We start from the raw sequence: 27,198 nt of genomic DNA, 5'->3' as shown, positions 1-27,198 counted from the left end.
GCAACATTGTTTTTAAACAGATTGTTGTTCTGATTTTTCATAAATATAACAATAATCCTATCGGTATTCAAGTTCTCAAAAAAAATTTACATAATAAATTGTTTAATTAAAAAATATACTAAAATAAATAAAATATTGTGGTTTATAATATTAAGACAAGAAATTTTCTATGCTAAATTTTTCTATCATATACAAACGGATAACAGCTAAACAACACAACTTTTAAATGTTATTCATTATTAAAATTTTGAAATAATAGAAACTAAATAATATAAAACAGAATAACAATCCAAAGTTATTTTTTAAACAAATATAATTTTTTTTATTATAGCAACATTGTTATTAAACAGTATGTTCTTATAATTTTTCATGAATATAACAATAATACAATCAATTTTCAAATTCTCAAAAAAATATATTTAATAAATTGTTTAATTTAAAAAAGTGTACCAAATTAAATAAAATAATGGCTTTATGTCCATTTTGTCACAATACGAAAAAAACCAACTCGATTCATTTCATAGCATTTAGTGGTTTATTGTTGTTATTATCCTGAGAATGAATCAATTCATGAAACTTCAGCTGAGTTTCAGTGAAATAAACCGAGGAGCAGACTTTGCAAACATACTCTATACCAGGTGTATGAATATTCAAATGCCGGCTCATTTCGCTACTTTTTGCAAAGCTCTTTGGGCAATGGGGACATTTAAACATTTTCTCTTCATTCGACAATTCCAAGTCTCTGGGAGTTGAATGTGAAGATGGCCTCCCGTTCATAAACTGAAAACTGTTGCAACTGCTCACCTCTTTCTTGATATTATCACAGCCGTTTGACTTTTGAACATCAGTTTGTTCTATGGGGGACGGTGTCCTATGAGTTCTTTCATGCAATCTCATTTGACTTCGGTTATGAAACGTTTTATTGCACTTTGAACATTGGTGCCCATTCTTCTGTTTATATCTCTGGTTCCTCCACTTAGGTCTTTTCGTGTTGAAATGATTATAATTGTTACAATAGCCTGGAAAAAATTTGTATAAATTATTTATCGTATTCAGCTTACTGTAGTGTTACATTCACCTCTTTTCCATTCATATCTATTGCATTCTTTTCTGTTCTGATTGTCCATACGCCAATTATAGTTATTATAATAATCTTTGTTATAACAGTTGATTCTATTTTCATATCTGCCATTGAGATCATAACCATTTGTCAATTCACCATTAAATTGGTGGTCAAATGGTCGTTCATTCATGTTGTTCCTGTTGTAACCGACCGTTCTATCATATGCATTGTAATCTACATTTCTTTCGAAGTTGTTCCTGTTATAACCATCCATTCTTTCAAAGGCATTGAAAGTTACACTTCTTTCCATGTTGTTCCTGTTATAATCATTCACTTGATCACAGGCATTGAAATTTATATTTCTTTCCATGTTGTTCCCATAATATCCATCCATTCTACCATAGGTGTTGCAATGAAATTTTTCTCCCATAGTGTTCCTGTCATAATAATGCATTCTATCATTGGCTTTGTGATATAAATATCTATTTTGGTAATTCATCTCATCTGAAATTATAAATAGAAAGTTGGTTTGAAAATCAGAAAATAAAATCAAATATTGTATAGTATCATTTTAAAATGCCCAGTTCTATCAAGCCTCAGGCTGTTCTATCTTTTTGAACATATTCTACTTTAATGTCCCTGGCATGGGTCCCTGGGCACTCGAGGCTTAGAGGCAGCAAAAAGGTTGACATGTTGGCCAAAAAGAAAGCCACTATGGACTCTCTGGGTCTTGAACCCTACTGAATCTTATCATCCTGCCACCAGGATATATACTGAGTAAACCACTCAGTTCTGTTTAGTATAAATCTGAGCAGTTATGACAAAGTCAAGTTTGTAAGAAAATGCATTCGCTCTAACCAAAGCCTAAGTGAGAAAACAACGAGCAAGACATTCAACCTGAGGATACATCTTAAAATGGGACCTTAATGAGTCCAGAACCTGGTGGAACAATACGACAGTTACAAAGATTCATTCCATCCGTAAAACTTACAAAAGAATTACTGGAAGGCAATCGCAACCGAACCAGGATTCTGGTTGGATTCCTCACATGGCACTTAAGAAAGCACATGCACCGGATAGGAGTACAGACAGAAAAAACACTGGGCAGATACTGCCAGGAAAAGAGGAAATCTGTAGAACACATTCTATGTTTCTGTGAAGGTCTTTGTAGGTGCAGATTCTTGCAACTAGGATAAGAAAACCCGCAAGCAAGATCTTACACTAACGAGCAGCGGCTCAAGCTTTGGAGGCTGATTTACAACCTGAGGTTGGTCGAGGTCAGTAGGCCTTGTGGCCGCCTCTTTTATCCTTATCCTTATCCTTATCCCTACTTTACTGTTGTCACAACATGAAACATTTTTTCAATCAAATTTAATATTAAAAATTAAAACAATAAAATGTTTTCTGATAGATCTATAGAGTAAATTAAATCAAATTCAGATTGATTACAAAATAATTTCTCTGGTCGTTTTTGTCTCTCAAACACATTTCAGCATGTCAACAAAGTCAATATTTTAAAAATTTAACGATATATAACATACTTGTAAGGCTGTGCTTACAGTGGATGTGTTCTTACAAAAGGGGTTCTCACAAACATTGCTTTTAATGGGTCTAATCTGGTTTGGGATGTTATACATATGTATACAGTTGCCCGTTACTGTGTAATACAGTGTATGATTCATTGAAGGACCACATACCCAATAACATCCCAAACCAGATTATAATCAAAGTTGGTCAATAATTGAACAACCTTGTTTAATGGGTCTGTCAAAATAATCAAACACAGTAAATGTTATGAAAGCATTTATAATACATGCGACTGCCTCAAGTACATTATATTACATATGAACACATCAGAATAGTTCTGCCATTCAAACGAGGTGGATTTTTCACATCTGTTCTGATGTTCAGTCCAAAAAGGAGAAATCTACAATGGAAGTTGTAGAACTATATATCTACCCTTGATACAGTCATGTTAGCATTCTAAAATATTTGTAAAACTATTACTCTCCCTTATCATCTCTTTTTGTAAATAATTCATTAATTTGTTTGGTTTTTCAACCACTCGACACTACAACTTTTAACGGCAGATTTTCCAAAAAATAAGTATCATTGTCTTCCATTTTCGCTAAAAACCAGCGGCATACTGATAATCAGAATATGCACCTAGTATAACCACTGAGTTCTATTTAGTATAAATCTGAGCAGTTATGACAAAGTCAAGTTCGTAAGAAAATGCATCCGCTCTAACCAAAGCCTAAGTGAGAAAACAATGAGCAAGACATTCAACCATAAATACGGTATTTATTTGTACATTAAGAACAAACTGAATATTGATTTACCACTTTGGCTCCAATAATTGTGTGTCCTTTCATTGAAACCATAGACATAATTATTCTGCATATCTAAAAATTGACATAGTTAACCAACAAAAAACTGGTACTTAAAAACTTTTTTTACTTTACTAACCTTGATTAAAACCTAAATTGTCATAGTTTTTCAAATTATTTCTTTGATTATATTGATAGTTGTAGATCTCTGACAACTGCTTGCTTATTATATCATTGTAATCTAAAAGCATAATTTAGAATGTAAGCTATGCAATCAAGTATCAACTAACATTTAGTAATTGTCTTTTAAAGCACCATAATGACATGGGTACAATGTGAGTTTCAAATGGTCGAGCAGCAGAAACACCAGAGTGGCAAATAGCACCAGGGCTGGGCAGTATGATTCAGTTGACACCATGTCATCATCCATTGAACAAGCACAACTCCTCATTTTGAGTGGATAAAACTATAATTTGAAACAAATTTTGTTGAGAGGCAAGATGAAGTATGGTATCCACCCCACAAACAGTAGAAAAGTTTAAGGAAAGTGCCACTATTTGTTTAACAATTTGTGAAATGACAAAATTCGATGTTTGGAATAAACGAGAATATCTGTACAAATATTTGATTGTATAGAGAAATTACTTCATCACTTTGTTCATTCCATTTTTTTTTTTCACAATGACATTTTGAAGTCATTATGCCTGACATTCCACAGATATATCCTACTCTGCACCTCTGATATCAAAATCTCACATTCGAGGTCTCTCAATTTTCTCTTCTCTGCCATTTCTGAGTGCCTTGAGACTACCCTCAACACAGAGTAATGAGCAAAAATTAATGTCTAGGAGGTGGTGGAAAAGAGGAAGCAACTCGTTTCACACCGCTGCTCAGGCTTGTTGAGCCTGTTGCTTCCTATTTCCACTGAACATAAAGCAACATAAAGCAAAACATAAAACAGGGAACACACTAGTCATGACCCAATCCAATGTCCAATTTTCAATAAGATTTTATTACCCTTGTGCATATTTAACTGACCTGTCACACCACTTTATGCTATGCGATGCAACCAAGTTGGCTTACACTCAAAGACAAAAGAACAGACATTCATATTTTTTTTTTCAAACTATATTTATTTTTTGTCATTATATTAATTACAACGTCCGAATTGTAATGAAAACCAAATCAAATGAGATCAAAATTTCATGATTTTTAATAAAAGTTATTTAATTATGTTGCACATTTATCAAGTGATAGAATAAATTTGACTAACAATATATTACCTGGTTTTGCTCATAATACTGCATTAAGAGCAAAACTAAGTTTAAGAAAATTGTTATTTACATTTTATTAATTCATTTAACGATTTTCCAGTGGTGAATTTTGTTTCAAACCATCATAATTAAATATTTTTTATTAAAACTCATGCATTTTTTATCTCATTTAATTTTGCTTACTTTAATATAAGTATATTATAATTAATATAAAGATGAAAACACATATATAGCATTTTTCAGTCAAATGAAACTTTTTTTCAATCAAATGAAACCTTTTTTTCAATCAAATGAAACTTTTTTCAATCAAATGAAACCTTTTTTTCCATCAAATGAAACCATTTTTCAAGCAAATGAAACCTAAAACCTAATGATAATAATTATGTAGAGGAATAAATAAATGACATTATAGTACTAACAATAATTTTTTATGATGATTGAATATTAATATTACAATAATTGAATCGTAAGGCTTAGGTACAAGAACGTTTCTTGTGAAGATCCGTATTCTTCAAACTTTTCTACATCCACCTCATCGAAGTTCAAGTAGGATCGAAAAGTGTTTTTGAGCGAGCAACAATTGCAAAAGTGAACCCGCTGATACCCCTGCCAACGTGAAAATGCCTTGCAACAATCCGGTTTTCGAGCCCTTTAGCTCATCATCAGTTTGAAGGGCATTTTCGCGTTGGCAGTGGTATCCGCGGGTTCACTTTTGCAATTCATGTCAACAGATGTGTTTGTAGAAACCCTTCAACCTGATGATGTGCTAAAGGGCTTGAAATCCGGATTGTTGCAAAACAACTTACTGTGAGTAGGAACTATCTTTTTAAAAAGGATTGAACTCCACACCCACTCCATCATTCATAATTTCTATCACAGGAAGTTGGTGCTCACTCAAAAACACTTTTCGATCCTACTTAAACTTCAATGGGGTGGATGTAGAAAAGTTTTATGAATACGGATCTTCACAAGAAATGTTCTTGTACCTAAGCCTTACGATTCAATTATTGTAATATTAATATTCAATCATCATAAAAAATTATTGTTAGTACTATAATGTCATTTATTTATTCCTCTACATAATTATTATCATTAGGTTTTAGGTTTCATTTGCTTGAAAAATGGTTTCATTTGCTTGAAAAATGGTTTCATTTGATGGAAAAAAAGTTTCATTTGATTGAAAAAAGTTTCATTTGATTGAAAAAAAGGTTTCGTTTGATTGAAAAAAAGGTTTCGTTTGATTGAAAAAAAGTTTCATTTGATTGAAAAAAGGTTTCGTTTGCTTGAAAAATGGTTTCATTTGATTGAAAAAAAGTTTCATCCGATTGAAAAAAGGTTTCATTTGATTGAACAAAAGTTTTATTTGATTGAAAAAAAGTTTCATTTGTTTGAAAAAAAGTTTCATTTGACTGAAAAATGCTATAGTTTGACATAAACAGCAAAATACGTCCAGTATCCGGTTTTTTGTCTTCAAATGTATATATGTTATATTTGGTTAATGGTATATAATACACGGGCATATAATAATTTGTATTAGTTATCCTGATCCGATTCTTTATTGCTCCTTGCAGATGATCAAATCAATGTTCCATCATCCGAAAATACAAAATACTGAATCAATCAGCAATTTCTTCCTTTTCTAATATAGAAAAAAAACATGATATTGACTAGTTACACCCCTAGTGAGGTTCATTTCATGAACCGAAGTTTTTGTTTGCTGTTGAAAGCAAGCAGATCACTGCTGCTGTCGTTACTTCCGTGTCTTCATCATATTTTTCCTTAGAGCTATCCATTTTGCAAATGCTACTGTGATATGCAATGCGAACTCACTGTTGCATGGTGTGTGCTTGAGTCCAATGGATGTGCACACCCCACCGACATGCGACAAGGCATCAGGTGGCATCGAGTTACATCGCATTGCCACTCTTCTGCTCCGACGCTTGCCAACTGCTATTTGACACTTGTATCATACCCATGGCCTAACTAGCAAAAAATGATTTTTTTTAAACATTACCTTGTACGCTAAAACATTGTCCATAGTTTTGCTGAGTATTTTGAAAAGGATTAACATTCTGATCTACAAAAAAAAAAAATAATAATAATAATATTAGCAACAAAATAAATCCACTTACTGTTCCAATTGCTAATTAGACTTTCGACAATAATTCTAGATTCTGAAATTAAAAGTACACAAGTAATTACACAAACTACTGGTTAATTTCAGTATGAAATACCTCTTGTGACCAGTGGTGCGTTGTTATTCTTTTGCCCCCAAGTTGCTGGAGGGAGTGCTACAAAAAGGAAAACAGACATCAAAGCATTGTTTGCAAAAAAGTGTACAATTACTTACGGCAGCTTTCAGGAGATGGAGAACCATAATATGTATATTGGTATTTTACTAATGCATTTTGGATGTTCGATAAACTGGGATTATTCCTGCAAGAATTATATTTATTTATATATGTTGTTTTCAAGTAAACTACCATGTTTTGGGGATTTTCAACAAAATAAGGTATCTTAACTTACATATTTGAAATTATTTGTGAACAATAATTTTCCTTAGCCAGAACTCTTATTTTTTCAGGCCAGAGGCACTACTCTCCAAACCTGATGATATAAATGAAAATTAATAATGTATTAAAACATGTAATAATTTTAACATGTATATAAACTAATGGTATAATCATTAAGCCAAATTTACAAAATACCGACATGTGCACAAAACCAATTTATAAAAATGTAAATACAGTTGATATTGATTATTGATTTACATAAGAAAAAATTTGCACATACACATACCTGGTAATTCCAGCTTTCACCCACTATGTCTGAGTCAGACCGAGTCTTGCCCATCCAGCGCCGAGGTCAGGCAGGTACCATAAACAGCTAGATTATTTCAGCCCCCAATGGACTTATTTCCTAAACCCATTCGTACCCTCACTCACTCATACATTCTTCCTATTTACATGCCTTTCACTCAGTTAGGGTGGTGGAATACTCGATATTCCTTTATCACCCTTTACACCTATTATATATAACTAACCTAAACTAACCTAGTTGTGGGTCGGTGGGTACTTAACATTCAACCATATCACACTACACATTCACCCCAATAAATACATTCACTCTCAACACACACTAAATACACAAAAATATCATTACTATATGCAATAAAAGAACCATGTTTCCTCCATTAATCAGGACATAGGACCTGGACTTGCTGCCGTATTCAAGTACCATTCTAATATCAGGTGGCATTCCTACATGCATTCTAAAATTTGAGTTCTAATTGTCTTAAATAAATAATAACAACTATTAACATAACAACTAGTTCCCACCATAAAGAGAGCAAAAAATTTAAAAAGTCCTTTAAAAAAATTAAATTAAATACAATTTAAATTTAAATAAAAATAAAAACTATTTGAAAGGTGAATTTTGAATAATTGTTGAATTTTAAACAATTGTGCTCTTCCCCATTTAATGTGGCAAGAATATTAAATATTAAAATGATAAAGTTGGTCGTAAGATGATCTTTAATATTTAAATAAAATATCATTCCTCTACAAAAGATTTGAAAAATGAGGTCTACTTACGAAAAGTTCGTGGTGTGAGAAAGAGTTAACACCTGTTGAAACACGGCAGTCTCTTTCAGTTTTTTCAACTGTAATAAATAAATATTTTATTAAGGGTATAAATAGTAAATTGATAATGGTGTTTCATACATAATAAAACGAGTGGTTAAAATACACATAACCAGCTAAAAACCGTATGAGAACACTGATGTTTTAATTACAAAACGTAATGGCCATATCAAAAATGAAGATAATTCCATCCCAACTTAATTTATGTATTCATATTATTTTTAAAGCAGTTCATATTTTAAAACATCCGTCAAAAGTAGGACTATCTTACGTGGCCAATTGAGAATTGTTAATTTCCAGTAAGGCAAGCAAGTTGCTTCAAAGGACAAACTCAAATTACATTGATGGTTCAAAGGTCAAAAAAAGTTGGATTATCCTTGAAACAACTGTTTTCATCCACCATTCAACAACAACAATAAAAAAATTGAAATTAATACAATTTAAAAAATTAAGTAAATAAAATAATACTAACAAAAGCAATTGCACATGTATTCTTTACAACCTCACTTTGATATACAACTAAAAGTATTTTTAACTATTTAAACTATTAATTAAACTTCTTAAAAAAATTAATTATACAAAATTAAATTAGCACCAGTAAGAGGTATTTGTCTAGGTAAAAAATTACAATATAATAAAACAATAATAATAGAACATACATTTAACATTTATAATTACAGTAAAGTGAAAACTGATGTAAAAAAGGAAAAAGTATTAAAACACCTGACCTGTATTCATTTTTGCTTAATTAAAACAATTAATCTGCGCTATATGTCAAATATTGAGATGAAAACATTTTCTTTGATTTTAGTTTATTTTAATATTATTAACAAGTTTACTTGTTATGTTCAATAAGTAATGTAAATCAATCAAAACTATAATGAAAATAAAGGAAAATATATTTATAATGAAAGCGATAACACAAGATGGGAAATGGATAATCAATTTTCCCCAACCAATCCATTCTGCATCGGATGTGATGTAGATCTCGTTCCATTATCAAAATTCATGCTGTTTGAGCCATATATTTCAGAATTGTTGTTCATATTTGTTAACTTTGTGAATTATTAATTATAACTTCAAAGTCCTGATGAAGGGGACAAGCTCGATGTAGGAACGGTTTTATTTTCTTTCCAATTTTTCTCATCCCTGATCTTTTGATACAAAATCATACATATACATAATTTCTAAGGATAATTGCATTACTGTAGCTTAAAAAAATGTAATACTGTTTTTGCCAGATATGCACACTGTTCATTATCAGAAAGTATACTAAATTTATCCAATGCGGAGACTAATTAGGACAAAGGAAAAAAAAATGAACTATGTCTGCTACTTATAACGATCCAAGGAATATTTTATATCTATCTGATTTGAAAAGTCAATAATAAGGAAGAGATTTTCTTCTAGCTTTCAAATATTTTTTTAATAAAAATATTTATTTTTATATAGGCTACTATAAGTAAAACTGTTAATAAGTACAAATTTAAAATGAATTAAAATCTGTCGCTAGGATGTGAAAAATCACCCAGTGGTGACCCTTCTACTATGGATACTTCTCGCTGCCCAACAGGTCACGAGGATAATGCCGCTTTAATCTATTGGGAGGATTATTGGGGATAGAACTAGATTAAGCTTAAAATTAAGGGATGAAAGGGATATATATAACCCCAAAGACGAGGGTTCAGCATTCCAAAAATTACAGAACCTTGGTTATATTTCAAGAAGAGATAATACTCTTTCCATTGGTTTAGTTCCGTAACATCGTTAAATGTTAAAACATTCCAGAAATAAGGTGAAATAATCAATTTGAAACCAATAAAAACCAAGAAGAAAAAATATTCATTAGCCAAATAGAAAATAAGCAAAAGTTGTACTATATTTTGAGAAATAAGATGAATTTATTTTTCTTTGTTTTAGTATCATAGTTTTTAATATTAAAAAATGTTCAATAAATAAAGTAGAGCAATCAATTTGAACCCAATTAAAGATACGATAAAGAAAATAATAATAAATGAGATTAATTGTTTTCAGTAAATCAATGTTTTTGTACTTTATCGTGGCTTCTGTATTATTAATATAAAAACATTTTAATCCTTTCCCCAATCTTGTATAAAGCCAACCTTCCCATTCCTGTACCTAGGAGTTTTCTTTTAGTTCATTCTTACTTGACCTTACAAGTGAACAGTCTTTTTCTCTACAATGAGCGATAAAAGTAAGAGACAAGAGTTAATTTATAACTATAAATATAAATATAATAACTAATTATAAATAATAATGGATGCATTATTAACTCACACCAGGTTACTGGGTACCAGATTTGGTTGATTTTAAAACTTTTAAAATTAGAACTATTTTTGGTCATCAGGGGGAGGGGTAAAAATTTGTGATTTTTTTTTTTTACACAGGAGACCTAAAAATATGCAAATTGAGAGAAAACGCTATACATCCTTTTTTTGTCCAAAAGCAATCAAAGGGAAAACTGGAAAAAAATCACTTAATTTAAATGTTTGAATGTTTAATTTTTAAAAAAGGCACATAATTTTCATAAGTTTCCAAAATGTTTTTCCGTCATAATCTGCAATGTAAATGTTTTTAGTCACCAACATTAACGAATATAAAAAAATTATCGCCAACTTAGAGGTTATCACATGAAGAGATCGAATAAGAAGATTAGCTTCAGAAATCAGAAAAGCACCAAAAAGATGTCTAATCACGAAAAAAAAACCATGGTCTGCAATGTAATTGTTTAGCACAAAACATAAATGAACAAATCAATCCAACAGTGCTAAATATTTGCTACTTTAAAAATTATAGAATAATTTGAAAACAACGGGTATATGTTATTATTTATTTTATACAAAATTATAACTACATAACATCATAAACATATTGCAATAGAATAAAAATTTGCCTTTTACACCCTCTTGGATCCGCCATTGTTGGTGATTCTACACTCCAAATTATCTGCGACATATGCACACTTTTTATGAATAGGCCCTGGTTTTGCCCCCCCCCCAGAAAAAAATCGTTTTTAATATTTTTATTTCATCATTCTACTTGCTCACATTATCTATATGAAAATATCATTTTACAGCATTTTTTATGATGATTACAATAAAAATATACTAAAAGCTTTCAAAGTTTATCAAGAGCCAAAAAATTTCTACAAACCATATATTTTTAAAGTAAACTAGGTTTTAATTTGTTTCTCTTAAAACAAATATGAAATTTTGAAAAATTCTCAATTCTCGATGATGGGGGTGCTACCCAGTAACCTGTCCCTTTTACCACTTTTGGTTGGTGTGGCTCTAGTTTTTTTTTAGTCAGTGCTTCCAGTGGTGGGTCTTTGGTGCTGGAGTCAGGAAATGAACATTAGGGTTTTGCTTCCCTTTCCTGATTCTTTTCATTATTGGCAGGCTTTGAGCCCCTGATATTTTCTTGGGTTTGAGGTGGAGTTTTTCAATCTTCTTCGTCACCTCCATTTGAGTGGTTTTATCTTTTGGTTTGGTTTTTTCCTGAAGACCACCCACATCTGCAGAAGGTAACGTGAAGAGATTGTCCTCCAATTCTTGGTTTAAGATGTGGTCTGGCTTTTTTGCCCATTTGCTCATACTTTCTTTACCAATTGTCTTATGGTTTGATACGTCATCATTTTACATTCATTTTATGTACTGTGTTAAATGTTGTACGTACATAAGACGATGAAGATTAATTTGACTGGAGTAAATTTTAACTTTCAGGTTTGGAACAAATTTTACTTCTTTTAGATGAATGGGGGAAGATAAAAACTGATATTGAAAATGAGGAACAAAAGTTATGGAATGAAATTAAGGTACCCTTAACAATAGATAATAATAAAATAAAAAGTTACAATACATTTATAATAATGTACATTATGTAAGATAGCAATAATAATAATATAATTTTCATAGGAAGGAGTGAATTTTTTTGGAAAAATGTCCAAGTCTGGTAAAAGTAAAAAAAACATGAAAATACCAGAATTTTCTTTTATGCCAAAAACTTGCACAAAAGGTATAATTGTTGATTTTTTAGTGAGAGTGTATTTTTAATTTATGTTATATTTAAGAGGATAACTCATTAATATCTACCCAAAAAACTTCTATGCCCACTAATCCAAAACGAAAAGCGAAAGAGGTATTAAATTTTATTTTTAAAATATTTAAATAATGTTTCAAGTGTAGTACTAAAGCATGACATGTCAAAATTTAAAGGAAAACTTACAACAACAGACTTACACTGTGGATTATAAAAATGGTTAGTTGTTTTAATAATTATTCTGTTGTACTGCCATTTTAAATAAAATAGTGTATAATGGTATGCATCAATAATAGCATTAAAGAAGTGGGATGTTGATGAGCCGATGAGCAGTACACAATATTTTGGACTAGATATCTTAGGATCAAACTTCAAAATTTCTAAAAATAAAAACGGTATTTTTGTTTGTTATTTGTATGTTTATTTTTCTCTTTATTTTTTAAAATAAAAATTATAAAAGACATTGCAGAAGAAAGCGCGAAGTGCAAGAAAGAAGATTATAATATTGAAGGTAGGTAAAGTAAACATGAAATTTATGCATGTCCCTCATTAATATTAATTTGAATCGGCGAACATAAATTCAAAATCAGAAAACAAAATTAACTTTGAACAACTTTATTCTTGGTCACACATATTTTATTTCATTATAATTATTATTCTAATATGGTAAGATTTTTATTTAGACTTAAATGTTTATTATAATGACACAGAATCAAACAACAGTGTGGAGTGTTGCAAATTCTTTTGCATCTTGTTGTGACAACAGAATTTAATACTCAACATAATACTAATTAATTGTACAATTAAAATTAGACTAATGTATAATATAATCATTATATTTGCTTATGTAGAAGATGAGACTATAAAAGCATCTGACAGTTTGACCGTCACATCTTTCAAAAGAACTTCACAAAGGTAATGTCTCGTGTTTTTAACCAGATTATCAACATTTGTTATTTAAAAAAATTGTGCTTTTACTATCTGTTTCAGCCTTACTAGTATTAATGAAGTCCCCAACAAAAAAGTGAGTTATTTTTAAAATATGGATACGTATTTAAATTTAAATTTATTCATTTTCAGAGTAAAAAAGACTTAAGTTTGTCTTCAGACCAAATGAACATCATTGGTCAGAACATTGAAGATCCTTTAAAATCACTTCAGCCACAGGAACAAAATGTACCGTCATCTTCTTATATTGACATTCGAAGGTAATCTATCTTATAGTAAGAGTAGTTGGATTGGAATAATCTTTTAATTCTCATTTCAAATTGAACCGGTTTCACCCTGTACCAATTAAACTAAATAGACTGAAAATTTAAAATGCATTTTGTCTTTAATTTGTTGCCATTTACTTTACTTCGTTTGCTGCAACAAGTTGACCATTATGTTGCCATGATTTTCTACAATTTGTATATTAATTTAATGTACAATGTATAATTTCAGATCTCAACGAACTATGGCACAAAAAAAGGTACATTGTTGTTTAAATATTTTCTTTATCATATTTTTTATATAATTCATTTATTGCTACAGGAAAGGTCTGTCTTAGCGACTCCAATCAACCCCACAAAACAAAAAATTAAGAAAGTTGGTGTCAAATTTATTTTCAAACAATATCGTAATGTAATATTTTTTTAAATCTTATTTTAAGATTAATCAACTTCAACCATCCATTAAACCAGGAATCAGCACGGGAATTAAAAAAAAGCTTACTCCAGTAAATCATAAAGATCCCATAAGTGTTAGTTCAATTGCATTATTTTGCTTGCATGCATCTTACAATAAAATAGTATACCAGAGATGAAGAGCAAAATCAAAGAAAAACATATAAAACAAACAAAAAGATCAATAGAGATAGAGGGAACAGAAAGAGAGATAGATAGTGAGAGAGAGAGAGAGAGAGAGAGAGAGAGAGAGAGAGAGTGAGATTTTTTGGATTAATGTCTTAAGGAGAGGGTTGGTCAAACACAGATATATATTATTTATATAAAATAAAATATATTGGGGCATCCATAGCCGCAATGGTTTAGGTGTTGTCACGGAGCTCTTTAAAGTAAGGTAAAGGGCCCAAGAGTAAATCCAGCAGCTCTGCATTCAAACCCGACATACATATGGTTTTTCTTTTCAAAAACACAAGTATTATTGTTAAACAACTGTGTAAAACTATTTCATTATTTTTATATAACATAAAATGTATCATCATAATGTTCAAAATTATTTTTTTAAATTAAATCATCTAAGAAATTGCTTGAACCTCAATCATCCAAGAAAGGAACCAACATGGGGATAAAAAACGTAATCGCTCCTGTTAAGCCAAAAAATCCCATTAAATGTTAGTTCAGTTTAATTATTTTACCTTATGAAGATGTTTTATAATTTTTGCAAATTGTAATTGCCCATTAATGTGAATTCAGGGCTTAAATGGAAGAAAAGTTGTGGTGTTTCAATTTAATTTATATATAAAAGAGAGAAATAAAAAAAATCATATAAAACAAACAGTAAAGATAAAAAAAACAAATCAAGAAATAGAGGGAAAAGATAGAGATAGAGATAGAGATAGATAGATTGATAGATAGATAGATAGATAGATAGATAGATAGATAGATAGATAGATAGATAGATAGATAGATAGATAGATAGATAGAGATAGATAGGTAGATAGATAGNTTATTTAATATGTTTTTGTGTATCCGGTTGTTATTTGTGTTATTTTATCTAGAATATACGTGGCTCTGAGGTATAGCTAGCAATGGGATAAACAGGAGAGAGAGAGAGAGAGTGAGAGAGAGAGAGAGAGAGAGAGAGAGAGAGAGAGATTTGTTGTATTATTGACTTAAAAATTTTTAAAAGACTCTTATTCTTAGGAAAAAGTGGATGTTGATGACTATGGAATTGATAATTTTGAAGAGGAAGAGATTACAACTAAGGAGATACCAGCTTGGGCTAAATGTATTTGAGCTAACTGTTTAAATTGTTATAATTAACTATACTTTTTTATGTAAGGTCTTGGTTGAGACCAAAAAGCCAGTATCACAAGCATTCACAGGATTCAAACCTACAACCTTGGGCTCAATACACCGCTGCTCTACACAATAACTACTTGAGTTATTGTGACTTCGAAGTCAATTGGGGGTCAGGCAATTCTTTGAGGATTCAATCTACAAAAATAGTTCTGAACATTATGATAATACATTACAATAGTAATACTTGTGGTCAAAAAAGCCCATAATATCCCCCCCCCCAGCAGGACCGCTGGATTCATTCCTAGAAATTATACCTTATAGAGCTCACCATGAAGATGTTTTATAGTTTTTGCAAATTGTAATAGGCCATTCCAGTGAAATCAGGGATTAAAAAACCCCGACTCTTGCAAAAAAATAAAGAACAAGCTTCCAAATTTAAACAACGGCAAAAAATGGAAGAAAATTTGAGGTGTGTTACAATTTAATTTATACATAAAACATTGAGTGCTTAATGCGCAATATTGGTTATAGGAAACAAGAATTAGCATCCAAGTCTGAGGAAAAAAAGTTGGTATGCAATTTTATAATATTTTGTGAGAATGAAACAATGAATGCAGAATTATTTAGAGTAACAGAGAAAGAGAGATTTGTTGGATTAATATCTTCAAAATTTTTAAGTCTCTTGTTCTTAGGAAAATGTGGATGTTGATAACTATGGAATTCTTGATTTTGAAGAGGGCGATATTACAACTGAGAAGATACCAACATGGGCGAAAAGTATTTGAGATAACTATACTAAGTGTTTTAATTAACTATACTTTTTATGTAAGGTATTGGTTGAGACAAAAAAGCCAGTGTCGCAAGCGAGATTCGAACCCACGACTTTCAGTTCAAGACTTCAAGGTCACAATAGCTCAAGTTTAGAGCAGCGGCATATTGAGCCGAAAGTCGGGGGTTCAAATCTAGCTCATGACGCTAGCTGTTTTGTCTCAACCAAAACCTTAAATAAAAATACAACTACTTAAAATAATTAAAGTGGTCAATTATGACTACTAAATTGGATATGGATTAGTTTATTAATTATTTTAAATATTTGTATTACCTAATTAAACCATTATTTTAAGGGGAGAATCTGTTATCTGACATAAAATATCAACAAGCAATATCCCAAGGGGAGTTGACTCAATATTTTGCTATGCCGAGCAAAACACCCAACCTCAGAAACATGTTTGGCAAGCATACCACAGAAAGGGTGCGAACTTCAAGTGCTGTTTGGCCATCTCCAGGATAATTTGTTTTCTATTATATTGTTTTATGATTATTCAGAGTTCGTGAGATGCGGTCTGGTGTGACGTAGGTTTTAGAAAAACATTTTCTTTATCGTGCCAACGTTTCGATCTTTATTGAGATCATCTTCAGAGCCTGGGATTTACAAACATTGTTTAAATTTAACAAATACATGTAGGATGTAGGAAAAAAAGTGAATTTATACAATGCAAAAAAATATTTTTTATATTCAATCAAAGTATTTCTATTCACTCAAAGTGTTTGTTGCGTAATTGTGCCATTCTTGTTTCGTCACTGGCATTCTCAACACAACACACAAGAATGGCACAATTACGCAGAAAACAAACACTTTGAGTGAGTAGAAATACTTTGATTGAATATAAAAACTATATTTTTTTGCATTGTATAAATTCACTTTTTTCCACATCCTACATGTATTTGTTAAATGTAAACGTTTGTAAATCCCAGGCCCTGAAGATGATCTCAATAAAGATCGAAACGTTGGCACGATAAAGAAAATGTTTTTCTAAAACCTTCGTCACACCAGACCACATCTCACGATCTCTGAATAATCATATTTATTATTGTTTCTATTATATTGTTGTTCTATTATATTATTTTTTCTATTATATTCTATCGTTCAATTGCTTTTAAGAATTGCTATTTATAAATTATGAAACTGTTAAGTATCATATGCTACATAATTTAAATAATAAATAATCTAAACTTCATAAAATTATAGTCATGTTTAGTTACTTTTAAAGATACATATTTGGCTTTTTATATTAAACTTGTTTATATAAATATTTTCATGTATTAATAGTTTGGTAGTAAAAAATTTTCAATATAAGTTGTTCGTTTTGTTGAAATAAAACACCAATTTGTTTATGCGCTATGTATATCTTTATTTATTTATTTATTTATTTATTTTTTTGTAAGTACATTACATATTCAGTGTGCAGGGTGATAAACGTGTAATTTGACTACTATAAATCAATGTTGTTCTTTGCCGTCTTATATTGGGATAAATTTGATTGTTCTACATTAATTACTGAATATATAAGAATTTAAATTTATGAAACATTGTCATTTTTATTATTTTATTATTGTGAGGTGGAGGTGTACAGGTTATTACACTATAGTACACCAACTCTCTTTGCCCGTGCATTACATGTTTTAAAAAAAATTAAAAGTTAAGTAGTAGTAAAAAATACTGAGGAAGCAGAAGAGGAAGAAGGTAAAAAAAATAGGTTGTTTTTTTTTAAGTGAGGGTTTGCTACAGCAGTGGTCATATAAACCCTCAGGGTGCCGGTGTTTTTGAGGGAAAAAAACATTTGTAAGGTTTCAAATGCAGGGCTGTTGGATTCGAACCTGGGACCTTTACCTTACAGAGATGGTCAACGTCACCAACACCCCGAAAATTAGTATTGCTAAAGTACAATAAAAAATTTCAGAATGAAGGAAGTTGTCCTTCAAAACATATCAAATAACAAATATAAATAGTAAGCAGATTTTTCATTGGATTACCCAAACCATAACTATGTACTCTACTAATAAGTAAAAAATATTTAAAATTTAGGAAACCAAAATAAAAGAACATGCCTCATTTTTTAATTGTAGCTAAAGACTAGACCTTTGCTCATTGCCACTTCTTCGATTACATTCACTCTCACACAGCAAATACTAAGACGCCACAGTTCTTGCAAGTGGCATTTTTTCAAGGGAAGAAGTATCATTCATAGACCAAGTGTCTATGGACATTATAGATCAATGAACCAGCAAATGGAGAATCGAGAGTAATGTCAGCAAATCATCTATAGTTGTCCCTCACTTCCGTACCAGCAGAACTAGTTAATCTCACCTATAACACTAGCAGGTTCACGAATTCCTTGCAGACTACGTCATATATTTAGGGTTATCCTTTAAATCAAGACTAACATGGAAGAATCATATCACCAAAACAGCAGTCTCAACCAGACCCAACTAAACTCAATACTCAAGTCTGTGTCTACACCTGAAGACAAGTCATCTGGCTTTATAAATTTAAAATATCGTGTTTCGCATGCAACTCACAACACAATAGAGTCGAAGTTACACAAAATAGTCGCCCAGTAAATGCATCGCCATGGTACGTGAAAAACTCAGCTCTGCACCAAGACCTCAAATTAAAGACGGTTTAGGTCCTGGTAGAAAAAAAAAACAATGCCTATCCCAAATCCCCTGATTTCATCCATACAGACCAAAGGCCCTTGTCACCTCAGAAGACTGAAATGTAAACACCACATGGACTGAAGGATTTGGCCGTAACCAAATAATTAACCTGCTAACTATTAGTGTATAGTACGTATCTGTCTCATTTCTTGAAATGTAGCAATAACCTAATCTTCGTTGATTTTCAGTTTAGCAAATTACTATTTTTTTCTTCATAATCTCATCTATATGGTTCAAATCGCCTTATTATTTCTGAAATGTTTTGGTATTTAACATACATTAACATGATAAGACAAAACAATAGAAAAAAAACCATCCCATATTGAAATGCAGGTATCTATTAATTTCTATAATTAATATACAAAAAAAAGGATGAGTAAAAAACAGTTAACAATAAATATTTTTATTTACAATTTTAAACTAAAGAGAGAAAATAAGAATGGTAACAACAAATTAAAAGATCTTAAATAGGTATCTTTATAGTCGATACAAAAATATATACATACTTAACCCAGTGGTAAGTTAAATTATCATATTTACAAATATTTTCCACAGTTTGTAAAATATTAAAGACTTTTTGGATGTTTTTGTTGAAGAGAAAGGAAACTATTAAGTTCATTAAAAAAAGTAAATATTCTCTGTTATTTATAAACAAAAAATTAAATTTTAATTAAGATGATAATTATTTATTAGATGATCATGATAGATAATAAACATAGTAGTTCAATTTTGGTTTCTTGAGTCTGGTTTAATGATTTTTACACATCTAGTCATATTTTGTAATACTTAAAGGGTAAACACTTTTGAGGATGAAAACAAGAACATTTAAAAACCACACCAAGAGTTTTCTTAAAAAATTGCTATGTGCTAAGAATAAAACACTTAAAATTGTGATTACATAAATAACATATATAAATTGAATCAATAAGTCAAACATCTTTATGGAGAATAATAAAGTTTGTTTTACTTATTTTAAAAAATAGTATAGCCATGTTTTGTTATAATTAGTTGTTTTAAATTGTTGTGTAAACGAAATTTTAGTATAAGCTCTAGAACTATACTTGTTTACACATATTTGTTTTAAAATTATATAATATACATATTTAAGTAATACGTTCTAAAGTGTATGAGGTATGAAATTTCCATTACCATTGTTTTTCTACTAACCTTTCAAGTTTCTATTGTATTAAAATTAATGTTCCCCTTCATAAACAAAAATATTCAATTATGTTGTGGGCACCTCGTGTGGATGATACGAGGCTTTCCATCAGTGTTGGATAATTTTTCTTCACAGACATGTACAACAATGCCCGGCTGATTGTCTGATGGGGCATGTATTTCATGTGATCCGCCTGAGGAAAAAAAAACAATTAAAATTAGATAATGTTTGATTTAGAATCTGCGATTTACTATCTCACCTGGTGTCAAATTAGCAATCGCCGCAAGCAAGTCATAGTTGACAAGCGGTTCTGACTCGTCCCTCGGTTCCCAGCCGACAGGTGGAGATGCTGGTGGGGAGATCAAAAATTGCTTTACAGGGGCAGGTGGTTGCAAATGTTGATCAGCACTATCGACTGGAGTGACAGGCTAAATAACAAAGTCCAAAACCATAGTCTAATTTCTCTAGAAATTATTTAAATTATAAAACACAATACCTGAGCAAAGTAACAATTTATCACTGTGTTCAGAAACATCGTTTGATGAAGCTGAATTCTGGCTTTGGCAGCTGCAGCAGGACAGGAGTAGTTCACTCTCATTCTATTGAAGCTTCGGAAGTATTGAAAAGAAACTGGCTCACCAAATTGAGCAAATAATAATTCAACTTGTTTCTGCAATATTAAATTGTAAATAAAAATACAAACTAAAAAGAACGAAGAAATAAGAAATATACCTTCAATTCATCACTCTTGAAAAGAACCTTGTCGAGGTTGGTCACAATGAGTGACGTTGGAAGGTCCTCATCGCTGACCAACTCCTCGATGCAGTTTGAATTCTTCTGCGAATTGCAACCAGTGAGTCCTATTCCTTCGTAATTTGGATGGAGATTTGGCAAACCATCCACCTCGTTAATTATTATCTCGCCATCATCAGAATCTACACTCATATGGCCTTCTTCCATTACCCTTTAAAACATTTACACTATATTAGGTAAATATAGACAACAAAGGAATTGTTTTTGTTTTCTTACAGTGTTGTACTTATTAAATATCCGTGATCTGTTCTGATTGATAACAATTATACCAAAATGTCTGTCAAAAGGAAATGAATTCAAGACTTTATTAGAATTGTGTGAGTATGAAATATTTGGTTCGACATTTATATCAATTACTTTACTTCTTTATTCTATAATTATTTTTCCAATCAACATGTGTTTTTGAATTGTGTCCAGAACCTGAAGTTGATCCGAATAAAAGTCAAAACATTGGCAAAAAAATGAAAAAAGTGTTTTTTAAAATACTTCATTCCTGGCTGCACCCCACTACTTCAAGTTGAGGTGCTCATTTTTATCATCGTTTCTTGTAAATTTTTCAATTAACAAGAATTGCGCCCCATATTTTATTGAAGAGGTGAAGGCATTATCTGTGGGCTTTGTCAATTTTAATTGGCCCTCTGACTTTTAAATTTATAAAACCTTTTACTCCTTTTTGGCCTCTATAATATTAAATTAATTAAATCAATAATTAATTTAATATGAACCTTAACCCCAAATAATATCCTACCTTAAAGAGAAACAGTCCTTTCTTATCATACAGTTATATCATAAGTCATAGCTATCAAAGTTTATAAATAACCAAAAAATTTCCAAAAACCAAATATTTCTTTTAAATCAATAAATATCGATCAAGTAAACAACCTTACTTGATCAATATTTACTGGTTTAGAAAAAGTATTTTTGGTGTATTAATTTCATTGTTGGTTAGCATAAAATCAAAAATGTTCCACAATGCAGAAAATTCTAATTTGGTATGGTTTAAAAAGATAAACCAACAATATACGGTTTTTGTGCATATTTCAACAAACATTCTATAAGCAAATAGGTCGGAAAATGGTCAAAACTTTTGATTTGACCTCAATGCCATGATTTTATAAAACCCTTAGATACAGAATTTCGCAGAAATCACAGTAAATTAATTTTTTGACTAATAAATTCAATGACCTGTCTGTCTAACTGACATTCCTTGTGAAAAGCACTATCATTTTTTTTTTTTTTTTTTTTTTTTTTAAGCTAGTGGATCAATTTTCATGGTTAATAATTTGTTTTAAAGAAATTGTAAAGTTTATTTTATAAATGTATAAAATATTAAAACCGGAGTATTATTCCCAGTTAAAAACGAGGTTAATTTCTGACAAATAATTTTGCTATTTTGTGTATTTTCTTATAGAAATTTTTATGCATACTTTAATGGTACATAGAGTGTTAAAAAGCTATGTTCCTTTCTTTTAGATATGTTTGTTGTTAAAATACTAGCAGCCGTTTTTGATTTATAGCCGTTTCCATCAGATATTCTGATAACTTGTCAAAAATGGGAAAAAATTTGGGGTTCAAAAAATCAATAAATTTAAATGCAAACAAAAATGGATATTTAGGGTCTCTAGAGGTGGTAAAATAAAATAATATTAATTTCAAGAAAAAAATTATGACCTAGTATACCTGAAAAATATTTGGTTTTAAATTTTTTTTTCATTATTGATAAAACTTTGATAGCTTTTAATATATTTTTATTGCAATATACATTTAAAAAATGCTGTAAAATGATATATTCACATAGTTGATATGAGCAAACCAAGCAAGCAGGCGAAACAAAAAATTTCAACTTTCAATTTTTTTTATTTTATTTTTTTATTTACTTTTTTTGGAGGGGTGAAACCAGGGCCTATTCACTAGAAGTGGCGAAGTATCTGATATTTTTTGGAGTGTAGAATTAGAAAAACAATTTGGTCCAAATCCAATATCCATCCCCTGGTAAGATGAAAGTAAAAACAGGTTCTGATGCATTTGTTATCCACAAATAATTCTTCGGTCAATGCTTCAAAATTATAAAATTGAATGCTATCAAACGTATCTTATGTATACTGCAGGAAAAAAGTGGTCAAACTTAATATTTTTAATTGCCTCTGACAATCTTTGGTTCGTTGTAAAGGATTAGGGGTAAAAAACACAGATAAAATCTCCTTAGGTTTACAATTGGATTTTGTAAATAAATATTTGAAATAGTCTTTCTCTTCTTTGTTGGTTTTTCTGTAAAGACACTTTTCTAATGTTCCAATGGTTGGGTTTTCTTAAATTGTACCATTTTTATGGGTCAAATTGGTTTGAGAGATGGTGGTTTTGAGTGATACAGATTCTGACTATATGATTCCGGAAACAATCTTCACAACATCCAACAAAGTCTCAATGGACAATAAAGGAGAGGAAGAACACAGGAGAGCATCAGATACAATGTTACGGTATACAGATGGCTCCAAAACAAACGAAGGAACCGGATCGGGCGTTTTCTGGACAAGACCAAAACTTGAGCAATCAAACTCATTAGGGAAGTAAACTTCGGTCTTTCAAGCAGAAATACATGTCCTCAATGCTTGTGCCCTGGAAAATCTTAAAAGAGGTTACACTGGGAAAACAATCCTCATAAGATCTGATAGCCAAGCAGCCATTAAAGCATTAGCATGTAAAAGAATCACATCAAAATTAGTCAGTGAATGCATCCAAAATCTCCAAAACCTGGGTAAACGCAACAACCTGATGATATCTTGGGTGCCAGGGCATAGGGGAATTTTGGGTAACGAGAAAGCAGACAGTCTGGCCAGAGGAGGATATACATAGGCCCCGAACCTATACTTGGAATAACAAAAACAAATATAGAATCCTCCATCGCAGAATGGATCCAAACAAAATAAAAGGAGAAGTGGATAAACTCTAGCGGTGCTATACATACAACTTCATTCAACTTATGATGAACCCTCACCAATACTGGCAAGATCACTGCTGCAACTGGAGAGGGCTAAACTCAGAGTTGCGATAGGACTACTAACCGGTCACTGGCATCTGAGAAAACATCTACACAACATGGGCATATACAATGAAGATCCTATCTGCAGAAAGAGGAGGAGGAAACAACCACCTATATCATCTTCGAATGCGAAGCGACGGCTCAATGGAGATCCAACCTAACATATGAAAAAACTTAGGGAATGAAATTGTAGCAGCGATAACCAATGACCTGATACTTCTAAGGAGAAGGATAGAGTCTATTGCACTGAACTAGGAAACTAGGAAGGTACAATAAGCCAAAAGGCTGCAGTGCCTGGGGAGTACAAACCCTGCATCCTAGTATCCTTATCACCATACTAAGGGTCAAATTTGTTTGAGAGATGGTTTTAAGTGATACAGATTCAACTAGAATCTCAGAAGCTAGAGTTCAACATTGTTGGAAGTTAGAAGACAAACGTATGTGGCCAGGGTGCTTAACATTCTTAAAATAACTCTCCAAAGGGTCTTCCATCACCACCAAGATACTGGAGGTTGCTCAAAGGCATGGATTAGGAGGCTATCGTGTCACATTTCAGAGAGATTATCATTTTATTATTTTGAATGTACTCCAAAATCGACATTCTATCACTGCTGAGATCAAGCAATGATTTCAACAAGTTAGAAATGTTAATATCAGTGCACACACTGTAAGGCGAAAGTGGATTACATATAAGAAGGCCTGCCACTGGTTCAGAAAATCAGGAAGAGAACAGCTCGGTTTTTGTAAGAAATTACATCAATTGATATGAGGAAGATTGGATTAAAATCTTGTTTTCGGATGAGTCAAGGTTTTGTTTGAGGTCTTCTGATTGCCGAGAGAGGTATGGAGAAGAACAGGAGTGCAATATCCCCACAAAATTTCCCTCCAGAGAAGCTATGGAGGTGTTGATGATATGGTTTGTGCTGGCCTTTCAATGGAAGGTCGCACAAACTTTATCTTCATCTGTGGTGATTAGTGACCGTTAATCGATAATTATTCAGATATCGTGAGATGCAGACCAGACCGCATCTTGTGATATCTGAATATTTATCTTCATCCCTAACAGCTGCGATACATTGAAGATGTGTTTTCAGAAGAAGTTGTTCCTTGTATGCCACTAAATGATGACAGTTTTATTTTTATGCATCACTATGCAAGGCCCCATGTGGCTAGGATTTTGGTGTCTACTTTGAACGGGCTTCAATTCAATGTTTGGAGTCTAGCATGTAGTCCGACTTAAACCCTATCGAACACCTTTGAGTTGTCAAATAGGGGTAAAAAGTTGCCAAGCGTAGCCAAAGAATTTGCAGGAATTAAGAATGGCGAGGTTCGATGAGTATGAATATATTACACAGCTCTATATTCAAAACCTCATAAAATCGATGCGACGTCGAAAGCAATCGGTGATCCATGCAAGACAAGGAAATACTCCGTACTTGATTGAATATTTTCTTCATTGTTTACACAGCGACATTTTTAGTTTCTTCAACAATTTGGCTTTCCTTTCTCCAATTATCCTGAAAGAATAATCAGGCCGAACCACTACCCATTTTTCCCCACTGTCAGCTCTTTTCACCTCAAAGAAGCCGACTCCTCATATAAAAATGTTTTTCTATCGCGACTTCCTTCCCCAGCCCTTCAAATACCAACATATATAAATATAAAAATCAATATCTCACTAGCACTCTCAACACAACATAATAATGACACATCTACACACAAAACAAACACTGAGCGAGTACAAATATTTTGATTGTCTAAAATTTCTAACTTTGTATAAATTCCTTTTCTTCACATCCTACATGTATTGTATAATTTAAAAAATGTTTGTAAATCCCAGGCCCTGAAGATGATCTCAATAAAGATCGAAACGTTGGCAAGATAAAGAAAATGTTTTTCTAAGCCTACGTCATATCAGACCGCATCTCACGATCTCCAAATATTTTTGCTAAAATTGTTTTACTGTTTTTTGTTGTTTTTTTTAATATCCAGTAAACAACAAAAAATAAAAATTATAAGGTTTGAAGGTATTTACAAAAATGAAAGAGAGTTAAGAGCCTTTTTTGCCTCTTAGTTATAAATTCATTATAAAAATATACTCATATCACAGGCTAGTCGAATAATTGAAATGTGGATTATGATATGGTAATAAAATATTGTTTTTTTTTTCTAGAACTTTTTTGGTCAAAGATGAAAATATCCAAAACTTCATTATTCTGACGACTTTCAGAATCTGCAAATTTTGCTTTTATGGCCTGCCAGTTGAATTATAATTGTTATGGTAAACAATGATTTGACCCAAGGAAAGTTCTATTTTTATATAATGAAAACATTTCTGTTAGTGTAGGGCTAATAGAATTAATCGTGGAAGAAGAGAATCTTCCTGTCAAAGAAACTAGTCAATTGAGTTTGACTGTATTGACTATTTTTTTAGTTAGTAGTTTATTCATGTTTGTTTTTTGTAACGGACATGATTTTATTATTTATAACAATGAAACTCAATGTAATTAAACGAAATTGATGAAATAACGATCTACCTCTCGGTTGTGTCGATTATTCCGTCATAAAATACAATCAGGGGCGTTCGTCTCCGGGGTCGCCGGTCGCCAATTCACATGCCACGGATCCTGGCAGGCTCGCCGGCGGGCAATGAAGAGTCGGCCGTTTGTCGGACGTGCTTCTCGCCTGGGCAGAAAGGGTTCTCGACGACTCCGGTCTCCGGCCCTTCTCCTAATCTCCTTTCTCCTTCTCCAACGAAGCAGGTTAGCGTTTTTTTCTATGGTGGCCACAGTGAGTGGGGGAGAAGTAGCTGACGTCGCCCACCTTCGGGGGTGGGTTGCCCTTTGTTAAAGTTTATTTAGAATTTTCACCCTCACCAGGCGTTAAGTACGTCAATGTTTAAAAAATAAAAACAAATCAGAACTGAAATTCTACGCTTATCCTTTTTTACTGTCCTCATTTCCCTTGAAACTGTTACTAAATCTAAGACTAAGTTAATCAGACATATTCAGCATATTTCCACTCATCATACTTCCCATCAAAGCAAACAAAAATTCATACCTCAAGGCACTACAAATGCAAAGTTTAGTAGTGCTTCAGATCAAAAACAAAAATTTAATCGTCAATACGTTAAATCAACTCATCCAACACATTTCACTGTATTCAACGAGGCAAATTAGAACTATGAAACATTTTTAATCAAATAAAATTCAAACCATATATGTATTTAGTACAAGTAGAGCTAGTAGAAAATAGCCCAACAAAATGGTTACAGCAGCGGCTATTGAGCCAAAGGTTGAGGGTTCGAATCCTGCTCATGGCACTAGCTTCCCCATCTCAACCAAGAATTTAGATTAAA

At 31.6% G+C, this 27,198-nt stretch overlaps 3 protein-coding genes across 4 annotated transcripts; 1 reads left to right on the top strand and 2 right to left on the bottom strand.

The window, feature by feature from the left end:
• Positions 1-402: 402 nt before the first annotated feature.
• On the bottom strand, positions 403-7,261 carry LOC106661236 (probable serine/threonine-protein kinase clkA). Its single transcript, XM_024225783.1, has 9 exons — positions 7,194-7,261; positions 7,018-7,103; positions 6,902-6,958; positions 6,800-6,841; positions 6,682-6,744; positions 3,533-3,634; positions 3,406-3,468; positions 1,079-1,567; positions 403-1,019 (listed from the first exon to the last, which is right to left on the bottom strand). Coding segments are annotated over exons 1-9 (1,410 nt in total). The 5' UTR covers positions 7,196-7,261; the 3' UTR covers positions 403-513.
• A 3,156-nt stretch (positions 7,262-10,417) lies between these two features.
• On the top strand, positions 10,418-16,676 carry LOC106661255. Of its 2 annotated transcripts, none has more exons than XM_014384540.2 (17): positions 10,418-10,523; positions 12,052-12,143; positions 12,244-12,343; positions 12,399-12,466; positions 12,544-12,586; positions 12,664-12,762; positions 12,837-12,878; positions 13,219-13,282; positions 13,358-13,391; positions 13,448-13,575; positions 13,811-13,838; positions 13,901-13,954; positions 14,019-14,108; positions 15,696-15,799; positions 15,862-15,901; positions 16,023-16,107; positions 16,455-16,676. In XM_014384540.2, exons 1-17 carry the CDS (start codon positions 10,511-10,513, stop codon positions 16,619-16,621), a joined length of 1,251 nt encoding a protein of 416 aa, XP_014240026.1. In that variant the 5' UTR covers positions 10,418-10,510; the 3' UTR covers positions 16,622-16,676. The 2 variants fall into 2 exon arrangements, with proteins under 2 accessions (XP_014240026.1, XP_014240025.1); XM_014384539.2 differs by having other exon boundaries at positions 12,828-12,878.
• Positions 16,677-19,215: 2,539 nt separating this feature from the next.
• Positions 19,216-26,640, bottom strand: LOC106661248 (protein sarah). Its single transcript, XM_014384529.2, has 5 exons — positions 26,378-26,640; positions 20,720-20,951; positions 20,484-20,657; positions 20,247-20,415; positions 19,216-20,180 (listed from the first exon to the last, which is right to left on the bottom strand). The coding sequence occupies exons 2-5, from the start codon at positions 20,945-20,947 to the stop codon at positions 20,050-20,052; spliced, it is 702 nt and encodes a 233-aa protein (XP_014240015.1). The 5' UTR covers positions 20,948-20,951; positions 26,378-26,640; the 3' UTR covers positions 19,216-20,049.
• Positions 26,641-27,198: the final 558 nt, after the last annotated feature.

This window comes from Cimex lectularius, unplaced genomic scaffold, assembly GCF_000648675.2.
Source record: "Cimex lectularius strain Harlan isolate CLEC.00 unplaced genomic scaffold, Clec_2.1 scaffold47, whole genome shotgun sequence".
In the NCBI taxonomy this organism is placed as follows: domain Eukaryota; kingdom Metazoa; phylum Arthropoda; class Insecta; order Hemiptera; family Cimicidae; genus Cimex; species Cimex lectularius.
This window is presented reverse-complemented; position numbering and strand designations above follow the sequence as displayed.